This window comes from Pantherophis guttatus, chromosome 2 (genome assembly GCF_059756535.1).
Source record: "Pantherophis guttatus breed Tessera chromosome 2, ASM5975653v1, whole genome shotgun sequence".
Classification (NCBI taxonomy): domain Eukaryota; kingdom Metazoa; phylum Chordata; class Lepidosauria; order Squamata; family Colubridae; genus Pantherophis; species Pantherophis guttatus.
This window is the reverse complement of record NC_142064.1, coordinates 60,892,758-60,906,121: the sequence shown is the minus strand read 5'-3', so window position 1 is coordinate 60,906,121 and position 13,364 is coordinate 60,892,758. Positions and strand designations below refer to the sequence as shown.

The 13,364-nt window shown below is 35.0% G+C and overlaps 1 protein-coding gene across 2 annotated transcripts in view; it reads right to left on the bottom strand.

Annotated features, from left to right (window-relative positions):
- Window positions 1-13,364, bottom strand: part of CNTNAP4 (contactin associated protein family member 4) — a 243,585-nt gene that overhangs the window by 59,817 nt on the left and 170,404 nt on the right. For both annotated transcript variants that reach the window (XM_034410059.3, XM_034410060.3), the window contains exons 8-11: window positions 11,691-11,952; window positions 8,103-8,252; window positions 5,647-5,818; window positions 963-1,069 (exon numbers count right to left, since the gene is read on the bottom strand). In XM_034410059.3, coding sequence (XP_034265950.2) covers window positions 963-1,069; window positions 5,647-5,818; window positions 8,103-8,252; window positions 11,691-11,952 — 691 coding nt within the window. The remainder of the gene's footprint in view (window positions 1-962; window positions 1,070-5,646; window positions 5,819-8,102; window positions 8,253-11,690; window positions 11,953-13,364) is intronic.

The window sequence follows — 13,364 nt, the reverse complement described above, 5'->3', positions numbered from 1 at the left end:
GGATGCTTCGTCAGATACCTCTCCAGATGTCAGCTTGGAGGAGGATGAACCAGTTCCAGGCATATCTGGAGGGGTTGGTCAATAGCTCCAAGCAGTCATCTGAGAGGGATTTGGTTGACGCAGAGCTCCAGCAGGACAGCCCTCTGAAATTTAAGATAGGGAAAGCATGCAGCTGCAGCCAGTCAGTGATGTGGAACAGGAATTGTCTTCTGCTCCTAATCCAAGAACATGTAGGACAGAGAAAAGGCAGGAGCACAGAAGGTCAGCCAGGTTACTCCTCACCCTTATTGATGGGCTGCATCAGAAGCTGGCTATTTAGCATAGCACACAGATAGAAGTGATGCTGGGAACAATGTGTTCATTATCTAGCTGTGTGATTGTGATTCTTGCCTTCTTTGGGTTGACACTATGCCTTGACTTGGATTGTGCCTTGTGAACTCTGAATTTTTCTTGCCTCGTGAACTGTGTACAAGAACTCTTGTATTATGGATTTAATTTTGCCTGGTGGGTTTATTTTGATTGAGAAACTTTCAAGTGCCTTGTGGACTCATTGGTCATTGCTTTGTGGACTAGCATTGGTCTGCTTGTGACTGGACTTAATTGTGACAATTCTGGATTTTTGGTGAAGGAAATTGTGGGGGAATATTAATAAACCCACTAAACGTGTCTCTCTGTGTGTAAGCAGGACAGCACAGTGACAGAGTTCCCGTTCCCACTTGTAATGTGAGGACTCTTGTAAAAGCTTAATATTTATAGGGTTGAATGCTGGCAATCTTGCAAGTATAATATTCAGCTTTGAATGAAAAATCAGGAAAGTGCTACATCGATAATTCTGATGATTGCATAAAATAGAAGAGCACTATGCATTTAAAAAAAAAACTGAAAAAAATCATTCAATAAACAAATACTACTGTGGTCTGAAATTCAATGTTTAAATTATTATTAAGTAGATTAAGACTTACAATAATGACATGTAGCACCCGAATAGCCTGTGTTTGCACAATTGCAATAAAAACTGTTCCAGGACTGTGAGCATTCACCACCATGTTCACAATAATTGGGCAGGCATCTACACAGTCAAAATAAATATAACAATATTTTAGAATAGCATTCAGGTACACTATTGATTTTATTGCATCTATTTATTTGTAACATGAGTTGCGAATAATCATTTCATCAATATATTAAAGAAATGAGAAAATAATTATATAAAAATAAGTGAAAAGGATTCAATATGAATTCAGGTGTTTGTGAACTGAGTGAAAACTCACATACTGGTGAGAGTCATCAGCACTCTGGAATATTGTATTCTTATAATAATATATGACATTAATAATGTGGGTTCTTTTTAGCAAATGTTATCTTAATTTATACCCTAATCAAAACAGCCATCATCTTTTATCCTACCCAATAAAAAGATAGACATTTCTTCAAGTTGAGCTCAATTCCCGGAGATTTAATGAGCACCTATATGTAATTTTCTTAGCAGTAACATGGAAGGGGTTTCCTACTGCTACCTTCTGAGATTTTTATTTTAACTTGATAGTTTAGCCTACCAACATACATTTCTTGGTGTCTTAGATCTGATCCATTTTAGCTGTCTAAAATATGTCAAATACATGCTCCAGTTGCAAACTGACCAATTTTTATTGGAAGCATAAGAAATAAATAATTGAAATATTATCATTTTAAAAAGTCTGAAATTCTATTTTATAATCCTCTTATCTGCTAGGCACTTAGAATTAGTGAACATAAAATAAAGTAAATTATATAATGCATGGAAAACCATTAATTTTATCTGAATCAATTTTTCCAGAGATGCTGGTTAAAATGACCAGATAAACTCTCTTCTGGAATTCAAATGCTAGAATGTGTTAAGAGAATGGAGTATTAATGTATCCAATTTATGTCTGTCTTCATCTATCTGTCTGTCTATCTATCTATCATCTATTATCTGTCTGTCCATTCATCAGTCCATCTGTCTGTTGGTCTGTCTATCTATCTATCTATCTATCTATCTATCTATCTATCTATCTATCTATCCATCCTTTAACAGTCTGTGTTTGGTTGTCTGAACTCACATTGCCCCATGGAACTGAATGCCCTGATTGCACAGATTTAAAATATCATAAATTAAAAATAAATATTTAGTAATATATGGCTCCGTTGGCTGTGCAAATGAAGAAAGAAGAACATGAGTAAGACAGTCAAGTTTCCCCCCCAAAAAAGGAAGTAAAAGAAAAAAAATCCTGAACTCTTAAATCAAAGGAAGAAATGTCTATTATCCTGCTACTGGATTACAGATACTGATTAGTTTCATAATATAGACCTTTCTGGGATGACATGAAATGGACTTGGTTTAAAAGAGCAACATTGTCATGTCAATACCTTGTTGAGGCCAGCTATTCTGTTATAAGTTAATAACTGTTTAGTAGACCTTATAACAAATGAAGTGAGAACTATGGATAGATTTTTTTTCTGATATTAGTTTTATTCAGTTTCATAATATTTCAGTTTAGAGAGCCATTGAATGTATTCTTTAGTTTTATTTTAGAAAAAAGATCTAATGGATTAAAGGAAACCAAAAAGTTATACTTTTTTTCTGTTTTAAAAAACAATCCATCAATTACTGATTCCTCACTGAAAATTTATACAAATGAGTTTTGGACTAGAGATACATCTGGGAGTGCCTGGGGTGGCCAGAACCACAAAATGGCTGCCACAGGGGATCTGTCTCTTCCTAAAATAGCCACAATAATGGGCCTCACTGATCAGACAGCATCCATTTACTCAAGAAAACCTCTAGATGCTGCATATCATTTCCGCAAATGAATAGAATGCTGATTTTACAAGGATGAGATCCATGTATTTTCAACACTGGTCTTCTTTTCTCCAGCCAAAGAAAATTAATGCTCTGTTAGCTTCTGACTAGACAGATTTTTTTTTTCTATTACAAGACTTTAAACCACCTGCCATTAAAACAATATTTAAAGCCCTATAGTGGGTGGAAAAGGAAGGAAAATACAAAATTTATTCACTGGTCCCCAGTATGGTGCCTGTATTTGCAAATTCAGACTCACTCTGCAATCACGTTAAAAATATTAATATTAATACAAGCCAATGGAAGAATCTGCTTTGAGGAGTTGGGATGGAAGGAAAGGTTATTAGACAGGAAAGGACTATGCTATTTCAAATGCTTTTCTTTAAAAAATCATCTCCTGATGAGATGAGATGAGATTAAGAAATAGTTGTTGATCCTTTATAAACTGTTGTAGATTAACAGCTAAATTAACCTGCTGAGTTGGAGAAAGAAACTTTCTGGAGTTTGTGTTTGTGAATGCTTTGTGGTTGTCTCCAGGCAAAAACATCATAGGTTACTTGAGACATGGGATAGCACTGGGGTGGTCTCTCCTGAATGTGCTAGCCTAGAAAAAATGACCCTCAGTTCAAAGCAGTCCCTCTGCCCTCTGCCATACAATCCAAATAGCTGGTCTCTGCAGCTATTACTTTGTAATAGCTGCAGAGACCAGTTGGCATTATATAGAGTAGGGGTCTCCAACCTTGGCAACTTTACGACTTGTGGACTTCAACTCCGAGAATTCTCGGAGTCATAAAGTCGTAAAGTTGCCAAGGTTGGAGACCCCTGATGTAGAGCACTGGTTGCATTTACATCTGTGAAATAGATGCTTTGCAACATGTGGAAGTAGGACCAAAGATGGGAAAGAGATGCTCCATTGTGTAATTTTTCCACATTCATGTACATCTCAGCCATTCTGGGATATGGGCAGAACCACACAGGCGCAACTGACAAAACAGCTGTGCAAAGACATAGTTTTTGCAGCCTTTATATCTTTATCATATTCAAAGCAAAGGACATTTGAAGTCCTAAAGCATTCAGGAAATTGTTTACAAAAATCTTCTGATGTAGGATAAAGAAGGTTAATGGAAAGTAAGACTTATCCCTAAATAAGCTGTAGTTATAGCCTATATAGGAAAAAAAGATCAAAGACTTTTTGTATTTTGTAAGAAGTAGGATCATTCTAATAATTCTTCAGAGGGCAGACATGCTCATGGTTACCATAGATCAGAAAGAAAAAATAGGCACTGAGAGTTTTGTAGACGTAATCAAAAACACCATGGAAAATATTTTAAAAATCTCTAGGTCTGAATGACATAAAAGAAAAGAAAAGCCAAGAATGTAATGAATAATATCTTGTTACAGCAGCAAAAAGGTACTGTATTTTTGTTTGGTTCCTTTTTTCTGATATTATTTTAAAAGCAATAAAAATAAAATACAAATTTTTGATCAGTTATTAATGGCCACAGAGCAGTGTCTGCTGAGTCTCATTTGCATCTTTCAGAATCATGGCTGTAACTGGGCACTCTCTGAAATTTATTCTGAACAAGTCCTTTTGCACAACAGCCTTTCTACTATTCATTAAAACAGCTTCTGGATGAGTCTCGAGAGATGTTGTGGCTGCTGTTAAGAGTCACATTAACTTTAAAGAAGACACAACTTTTTTCAGGCTCACATGAAAGCATTGCATTCCCTCATGAATGTGAGAATGTTATTGACCCATTGTAGCCATAATGAGAAACAGCATTTTCTACACTACGTTATTTCAGTAGATCCTCACCCTCATCCTAACCATAACTCCATACTCCGAAATATTTTATTATTAATTCATATTGCCACATGAATACTTCTTAAGGGAGGCAAAACAACAAGCAATCTAGCTCTGGAAAATATGTTCTGTTACAAATATCTATCTTTCTATTTGCATAGAGTACTTTTGATTATGCTGTTCTTTTTCAAGGGCTCAAAGACAGTGTGTAAAATTTTGTGTCATACAGTTTTCATGTACCAAGAAGCAGTTGGTAAAAAGAAACAACACAAATTGTTGGACATACAATTCTAGTCTATAGAAAAGTGTGGGTTACATGAAAAATTCTTTTGAAGGAAAAAAGATCCTTTAGATCCTAAAACTGCTACATTTATTATGGCCAATATTTTACTATTGTTGTTATATAAGAATATATATAGAATTATTTTGTTTATGCCTTAGGAAAGGAAGACAACAGATCTGCTTATTGGGTTTGGCAAATGTGTGCAACAATGCTGAATTTTAATATTCATTATAATCTTTTCATCTGACTGTCCCTGTGCCTTCCCTGAATAAATTGTGTGATCTGGTCTGATAAAACATTAAATAGATATAGTTAATCTATACACATCAAACCAAGCAAATTATAGCAAGTGCATTTATTATCTATGACTCAGATACATTTTCACAAGGCATTTTATTGCCAATGTGGCCTTAAAATAATGTTGAGGATAGTTTGCTAAGTGCCACCAAGCCAGAGAAAACAGCCATAAATATAGATCGAGAAACTTTGAATTGCAGGGCAATTGAAATTCTAGGACACAAGTAGTAACAGTATTGGTAAAAAAAGAAAAAAGAAAAGAAATTTGCCATCCCTTCTTCAAATAACTAAAAGGTTAGGGGAAAACAGTTGTCATTTTGTCTTTAAATATCTCCAAGTTATATAAGGACCAGAAAGAAAAGCATTGGTTAAAATAATTAAATGTTTTAACCTCAGCAGCAATCAAAAATCAGTATTTTTCACTGAAATATAATCTCTTACCTATCTATGATGCCACACAAATCTATCTGAAGGTCACTGAAATGTCCCATTGAATTTTGTTGAACTGAAATTAAATCTATAGGTTTGCCATCAATAGAAATTTGTTTCATACATCCAAGGAAGCTACTGTAGGGGTTCTTACATTCTGAGTTGTTGACATTAATCGGGCATCCTGGAAGTTAAAATATGAAAGTGATTAATTGGGGAAAATAATTAAATTTACAATGTAATGTCCTACTGATAGATGTACCATGTACTGGTAAGTATAATCCAAGATTCCAACTTAATTCATACATATTTCTATAATTCCAGAACACAATAAACAATGACTTGAAAAAATGCAGTTCTTTTATGTGATTTATGCAAAGTTCTAAGAAATACCTGATTAGCTTTACCCATAGATGAAAGCTACAATGAATACATTTATTTTTAAAATAATTAAAATTATTATAAAAAAATAGGAAGGGTGCTCCTTATTTTTAAGATTAGCACACTGTCAATCTATCAACAAAAGTAAAAATGGAAATAAGCAGAGAGAAATGTAATGCTACCACGATGCTAGCCGAAAAGAAAATACATCAATGACATCATAAAGAGAAGGATATGCAAATTTGTAAGTTTTCATATTCTCAGTAATTCCCCTTCCAGTGACAAAAGTCCTTTGAATAGTCATCAGTTTAAAATTTGAATGCCAACAGGCTACGGAACATGACAAATGACACCATTTCCATTAGTGACTTGTTTTTCTAGTGTGGCAGTGGTGCCTTACGATTAATGCACCCAAACCCTTCATTGATATTAATCCAAATATATTACCTTCTAAGTCTTATTAGTCCTTCTTGACTAATAATATTCAATAACTAACAGAGTTCATAATGAAGCCTGTTTATATCTTAAGAAAGAAAATGCTGATTTAAAGTTAAATTATGAGAAGCAATAGTAGCAATAGAGAAGCAAACTTTGCTTTATCCAGACAGTCTGCTATAACTCTGGGAGCTGAACATTCAGACATTTTGTTGGAAGAAATTTTATATAAAAATTAGGAATAGGAAAATGTTCTTTTAAATTATATATGGAGTTATATCAGTGGTGGGATTCAATTTTTTTTACTACCAGTTCTGTGGGTGTGACTTGGTGGGCATGGCAGGGGAAGGAAAATCTCCATTTCCCCCCACCACGCCAGGGGAAGGTTACTGCAAAATCCCCATTTCCTCCCAATCAGCTGGCAGAGAATAGATGGGGGAGGGGCCAGTCAGAGATGGTATTTACCTGTTTTCCGAACTACTCAAAATTTCCGCTACCAGTTGTCCACAACTGGTCAGAACCTGCTGAATACCATCTCTCATTCATATGACCTATGTATGCATATTTTCTGCACAAAATGGCTTTGCCATTAGGTAAACATGTATAGGACTGAAACCATCGGTTTAATATGATATTATAGTGCTATAGTTCTGTGGTGATATACTATATATAATTGCTCAGATGTTCAAAATTATCCAGTGAGCAAATTTAGGTTTCAGTTATGCCTGTAAAGATTATCAACAAAACATACACAGAACATATGTTTACATTAGCTTGAGGACTATGTCAAGTTAGGGCAAAAGGCACATGTAGAGATATGAAAGAAGTTTAAGTTCTTTCTCTCTTAAATCTCTCTCTTAATCACTCTTCATTCCCCCAATAAATACCCAAAAGGAGTAGCAGAAAAATAATAAAATAAAATAATTGAGAACAAATGAATCTTGAGAGCACGTGTTAACACACATACACACATACTGAATGAAATCTGCTTTTTTTTCATTTCAGAGCTGAATGTACTCCTCTGCCTTCAGGGAAAAAAAAATGTGTGATGAGGCATCATTGTGTATATGTATCTTTTATCAACGAAAATGGGACTTAATTTCAGATATTCCCAAACATTTGTAGTATAAGCAGGGAAAACTTCCTTGTTCAACTCTCCTGCAGTTTTAAATTCTGTTTTAGAATGTTGAAAGTCCTTTTAGAGATTACTATTGTTGTACATGTATATTTGTGGTATACAGTTTTGCCAATATTGTAATTTTTAGGGGAATAGTACACTAGTTTTATGTGTATTTAGCCTGATAGCTTTGATAATTTTACAATCATACTTTAGTTAAGATCATATTCAAGGAAAGACAGTGAGCAAGATTTAATATTAGTTTTTACAGCACTATATTAAGAAATTGCTTTATATGTTAAAATCAGATGAATCCTCTTCAAAAAACAACAACAACAAACAAGCATGAAGAATCTGTATATCTCATCAAAGTCAACTTTGAAAATAGAGTAATTTTCTTAGTTTGGTGCTAAATCCAGAGATGTTCAACTGAAATCTACAATAAATATTGTGCTCCATATGAAACTAAGTTTCATTCCTGTTTTTTTAAAACTCAGATTTCTATGCTTTAACAAGAAAATAAAATGTATCTCACCTCCAAAATAATAGGTGTCTCCTGAAAATATATGCATAGGTACTAACATATGAGATGTTGACATTGCTTCATTATCTACCATTAAGGTTACACGATTCTTTTTAGTTGACAAATATATAGAATGCCACTGCCCATTATGTAATCCAGCACCTAAAAGGGAAAAAAATGGCAAGAAACGTTGAGATCAAGAGAACTTATTCATATAATATCTGATAAGCACTTCATAATCTTTAGTACTTCTGAAAAAATGAAAATGACACTTTAATTCCAGCTTCTGTGAATTGCTGTATATTTGCTTTCTTTCTCTCTTTACTGACTTCCTGCCCTTATAATACCAAGAGATAGACTATAGTATTTAAATGCAAGATCCCAATTATCACAAGTAAATATTTCTAATACTTTGGTGTAATTTGTAATGTCTTTTATCATGACCTCCAGTCAAATGCCTATTCAGGTTTGTGTGTGTGATAAAATTAGAGTTGTATTGAGCCCAAAATTTATGTCGTTAAGCAAGACATTTGTTAAGTGAGTTTTGCCCCATTTTACAACCTCTCTTGCCAAAGTTGTTAAGTGAATCACTGCAGGTGTTAAATTAGTAACACAGTTGTTCAGTGAATCTGGCTTCCCCATTGACTTTGCTCATCAGAAGGTCGAAAAAAGTGATCATAAGACACTCTAACCATCATAAATTGAGTCAGTTGCCAAGCATCCAAATTTTGATGATGTGACTGGGAATGTTGCAATAGTCGTGTGAAAAACGGTCATAAATCACCTTTTTCAGTGCTGTTGTAACTTTGAACAGTCACTAAACAAGGTTTGATGGAGTAATTTGATGGTGACTCAGTTGAATTATGGCTTGAAGCTAGCTCACAAAGTGATGCAATAGTCTGCATAATATCAACCCTAGCAGTAAAAATATCCTAATTTCTTATTTCAAAACTTCCATCTTCCTAAATAGATGCTGAACAACTAGCAAAAGAAATTGCATCGGGAGCATTATATAAAGACCATTCTGCAATAGGAAGTCTTGGTTTATTGTCAGTTAATCATTCATAAATTAATATGTGCCATTGTTCTCTGTTTTATGTGGGAAACAAAAAAAAAATCTTTATATATCTCTGGTAATGAAGTCTCAGAGCTGTGCTCAAAGTAATATGCTCCAATTTAATTATCACATATTGTCTGTGTGAAAGCCAGGTCATAAGTCTGCCTGTAGGGGAAGAAACCTGTCCAACCATTCATAATTTAATTACTCAATCTCTACTTGCAGACTTGATTTGCTCCAATGGCTACAATAAACATTTCAAACTTACTAGCAAGAGGAAAAAAAAAGTTCACAGTGTGCTGTTGTTAGATAACTTTCTGCTGAGGAAGCAAGGACCTTTTTTTAAAAAAAAAAAGACACATGGTATTTTATAGCTGCATAAGCAAACGAAAACTTTCATTTATAACTCCTCAGGAATTTTGTCTTAGTCGCATTGTACAGTGAGATAAATTCTATTCTAACATAGTTTTTGACTTTTCATTGTGCGAAGTTTCAGGTTGTGGACAAATATTTTATAGAGAGTTTGATTTGTGCCTGCCGTTTAGTAGTCTGTCAGAAACGCATGTCAGGAAGTCAGTTAGACATTACAGGGCATGGCAGAAATCACTTAAAACAGGCAGTCAACTACGATTGTGTCATTAACATGCATGTAATTGGGTGATTTAAACTGCTTTAGGGAAGCCAGATATATCACAGTAAACGGCACATCAGTGACATTCTTGCTGTAGAATTAACATTTTCTGAGGGTGAGCCCATCAGAAAGCCACAAATTGACACACTTTCTGCGTTATTTAATCTGAATTGGGGAGTGTTAGCGGACATTGCAATTGGTTGTGCTGCTACTAAACCCAATGTCAGAACTTCATTTCTAGGATGAATGCTTTGTATAAATCACCACCATGATACTGAATTGCTACTGGCAATCATTCAATTATCCCAGCTGTTATATTTCAGTTACCTTACCACTCACTCAAAGGGAGAGATGCAAATAAATGCTGCAAGGGGAAAACCTGTTAAACTCCTGTTTTATCAACGCTTCTATAAACCAGATATGTGATAAAGACCACAACATTCAATTTAAAAGCAATATTAGAATAATGCTTAGGGTATTTGCTTTAGGGTTTAAATATCTGGCTCTAAATATATGGCTTGTGAATAATAGAACTACCGGAAATGACCCAGTAAATCCAAGTAAATGCTAAAATAGTTGGAAGGGTTTTTTTTTTTTTTAATGTATCTGTTTCAATGTATTGGTCATCCAGATTTTTAAAGGCCAGATCTGGTAGCTCTCAGGTAATTAACCTTGCTGACATTTCATATACAAGACTGGACTTTTATACGTATATGACATAAGGTATTTTTATTTTTCCCAGTACTTCTGGTTGTCCACTATTGGAAACAAAACATTGGATTGTAAACTGTGCCATTGTGGACGCAGAATGCTGGACTAAATGAGTGTGGCTGTTCCTGTGTTATAGTCTAATGACCTCACAAATGGATATTCATTATGCAAGTTCAAGGAATATTTCTATCCAGTGCCATGTGTAAATTAATCTGATTTTTTTTTTATTGGAATGACCTTCAATGGCCATGAAAGTTAACAGTGATGCAACTTGTACCATTTTATCTGGAAAGCAAACCATAACCCGATCCCAAATATAATCTTAAGGCACCTCTAAGAATTACTTAGAACTATACCCAAATTACTGCTATCAATCTCTGCTATCATACAGATTCTGTAATTCATATATTTAGGCACAGAGGTTTATATTTGCGATAAAAGAAAGGATGTCTATACAGTCTTTCCTTATGTAAGTTTTTATCGGGTCCAGAATTCTATCTTCCAGAGAACCAGACAAGCACTTTGTAATAAATATTCTGTATTGGGCAGTAAACTCTCCATGTACTCAGTATCAGTGGTGGGTTTCAAAAATTTTTACTAACGGTTCTGTGGGTGTGGCTTGATGGGCATGGCATGGCTTGATGGGGGTGGCTTGGTGGGGGTGTCAGGGGAAGGATACTGTAAAAACTCCATTGCCTCCCCAATCCAGGGGAAGGTTACTGCAAAATCCCCATTATCAGCTGGGACTTGGGAGGCAGAAAATAGATGGGGGCGTGGCCAGTCAGAATTTTTACTACCAGTTCTCCGAACTATTCAAAATTTCTGCTACCGGTTCTCCAGAACTGGTTGGAACCTGCTGCAACCCACCTCTGCTCAGTATATCATATATTCATTTATTCAAATTATTTCAGCTGAACAACATATGAAGTTGAGCTCTGTAGGAGGCCCTGTAACAAATATTTCCCATGTTAGGCAACTTTGGTGTTCTTCCAATTTCAGATGTTTAAGGTCAGAGTGCCAGGATTCTCATCTACTGCCATGCTAACTGGGAAATTCTGGTATTTGTATCCCCAATGGAGAACACTGGTATGAATAAAGCATATTTTTCTCACTTCAAAAATAAACACACAAAATGCTGTCATCAGAATTCTGATGCTTAAGTCCAGGCATTTATTTTAGAAATTGCTTCTTTTTGCTTCACCTGCAGTGATGTCACTCTGTGCCTTTCCGGGTTTATAGAAGCTCAGCTTAACTTTCCCATCACTTAGATACATAAGGAGGCCACCTGAAGTCTGATATAGTTTATTTGATAGCAACAGTCCTTCGTTGTTCCAGGTGCGGAAATGAAAACTGACTGAAATCTCATCTAGTCCTGCTGTTCCAGGCAATGCTAAATAGCTGTTGGGGTTCAAAAAGGTGACAGGAATAATTGGAGGCTCAGAACAGGAAAATGATATATTGCCCTGGAAACAAAGGAAACAAGATAAACATTAGGCCAATGTAGAAATGGAGAGGATTAGCCAAGATTAGTTTGTCTGTTACTATGGTCAGAAATTATGGATAGCAGTTTTATATTGTTCAGCTGCTTCAGGAAAAGATGGTGATGAAAAGTAGCATTTTAAATAGATAATGTCATCCATTTGAGAGCTGTCAGTCTGTACCAGGAGTGAAATGCACTTATCTTCGCTACCGGATCGCAAATGTGAGTGCATGCGTGCGCAAGCATAGCAAGCACACACTGCCTCCACACATGCACAGAGCCTCTGCATGTGCAGAGGGTCAAAAATGGGATGTGATGATGTCTGGGTGGGTGGGAGGAGCCTCCCGCCGCCAGGCCTACCGGATCGCGCAAGCTGGATAAATCTGCCTGAATTTAACCACTGGTCTGTACTGATAAAAATACAGAACTAGAAGCATCTACCCAAGGTTGCTAGTCAATACATGATTAGTTTAAATAATGTGGAGAGTCCCCTGTGTGTATATTAGGTATGTGAAGATGATGTTGATAACCTATATTCTTTACAAAAACAGAGGACTGAACTTTTGAACTACATATAGGTACAGAGATAATTGTAGCTATATGTTTAGGTATCATTTTCCCAATATACATCTCTAAGTTTGTATTTTTCTCATTAAACATACTTCCCCCCCAAGCAATTTTATCACCCTTTCCATGTATATATGAATAGCTGTACTCCCTTTAATTTAATATGTACATTTTTGTATATATCATATGTTGTAAATTGCATCACAGTCTCAGGAAAAGTGCTGGTTTTGGCATATAACTGTTCTAGTTTGCAGAAAAGTTCAGGAAAGTTTAATTGCATAAAGTCATGTTAAAATGAGAACTGGATATATTCTGTTTATCTCCCATTCCTAGAAATTAAAAAAAAAGTTTCAAATGATTCTTTATTTTTCAGTTTAAACTTTAAATATGCATAACTAGATTTTCCAATGGCATTTCTTTTCATTCTTTCTCTATTTGTTATTCTTTTTGGTAGTTTATTGACCATGCACATGAACATACTGTTTTACATACATGACGAAAATATATAACTGTGTAACATGGAAACAAGTATTTTTCAATATTTTGACACTTATTACCTATTCCATATTCTCCTCTAAAAATTTTGGGGCTATGCTTAGGCTCTTGGCCTTAATCTGGTCCTGTGTTCACACATTTAACAATTGGAACTGCAGTTTTTACAAATATATTAAGTGATATTGTCAATTTAAGCCAGTTACAATGAACTGAAATTAATCAAGCCAAAATGTTAAGGTATACAATGCATCCTATGGTAACTTCACTTTTAAAAATTGATTGAAATGTATTGTTTCTGATAGAAGAGAATATTTGTAGCTCAATGTTGAAATT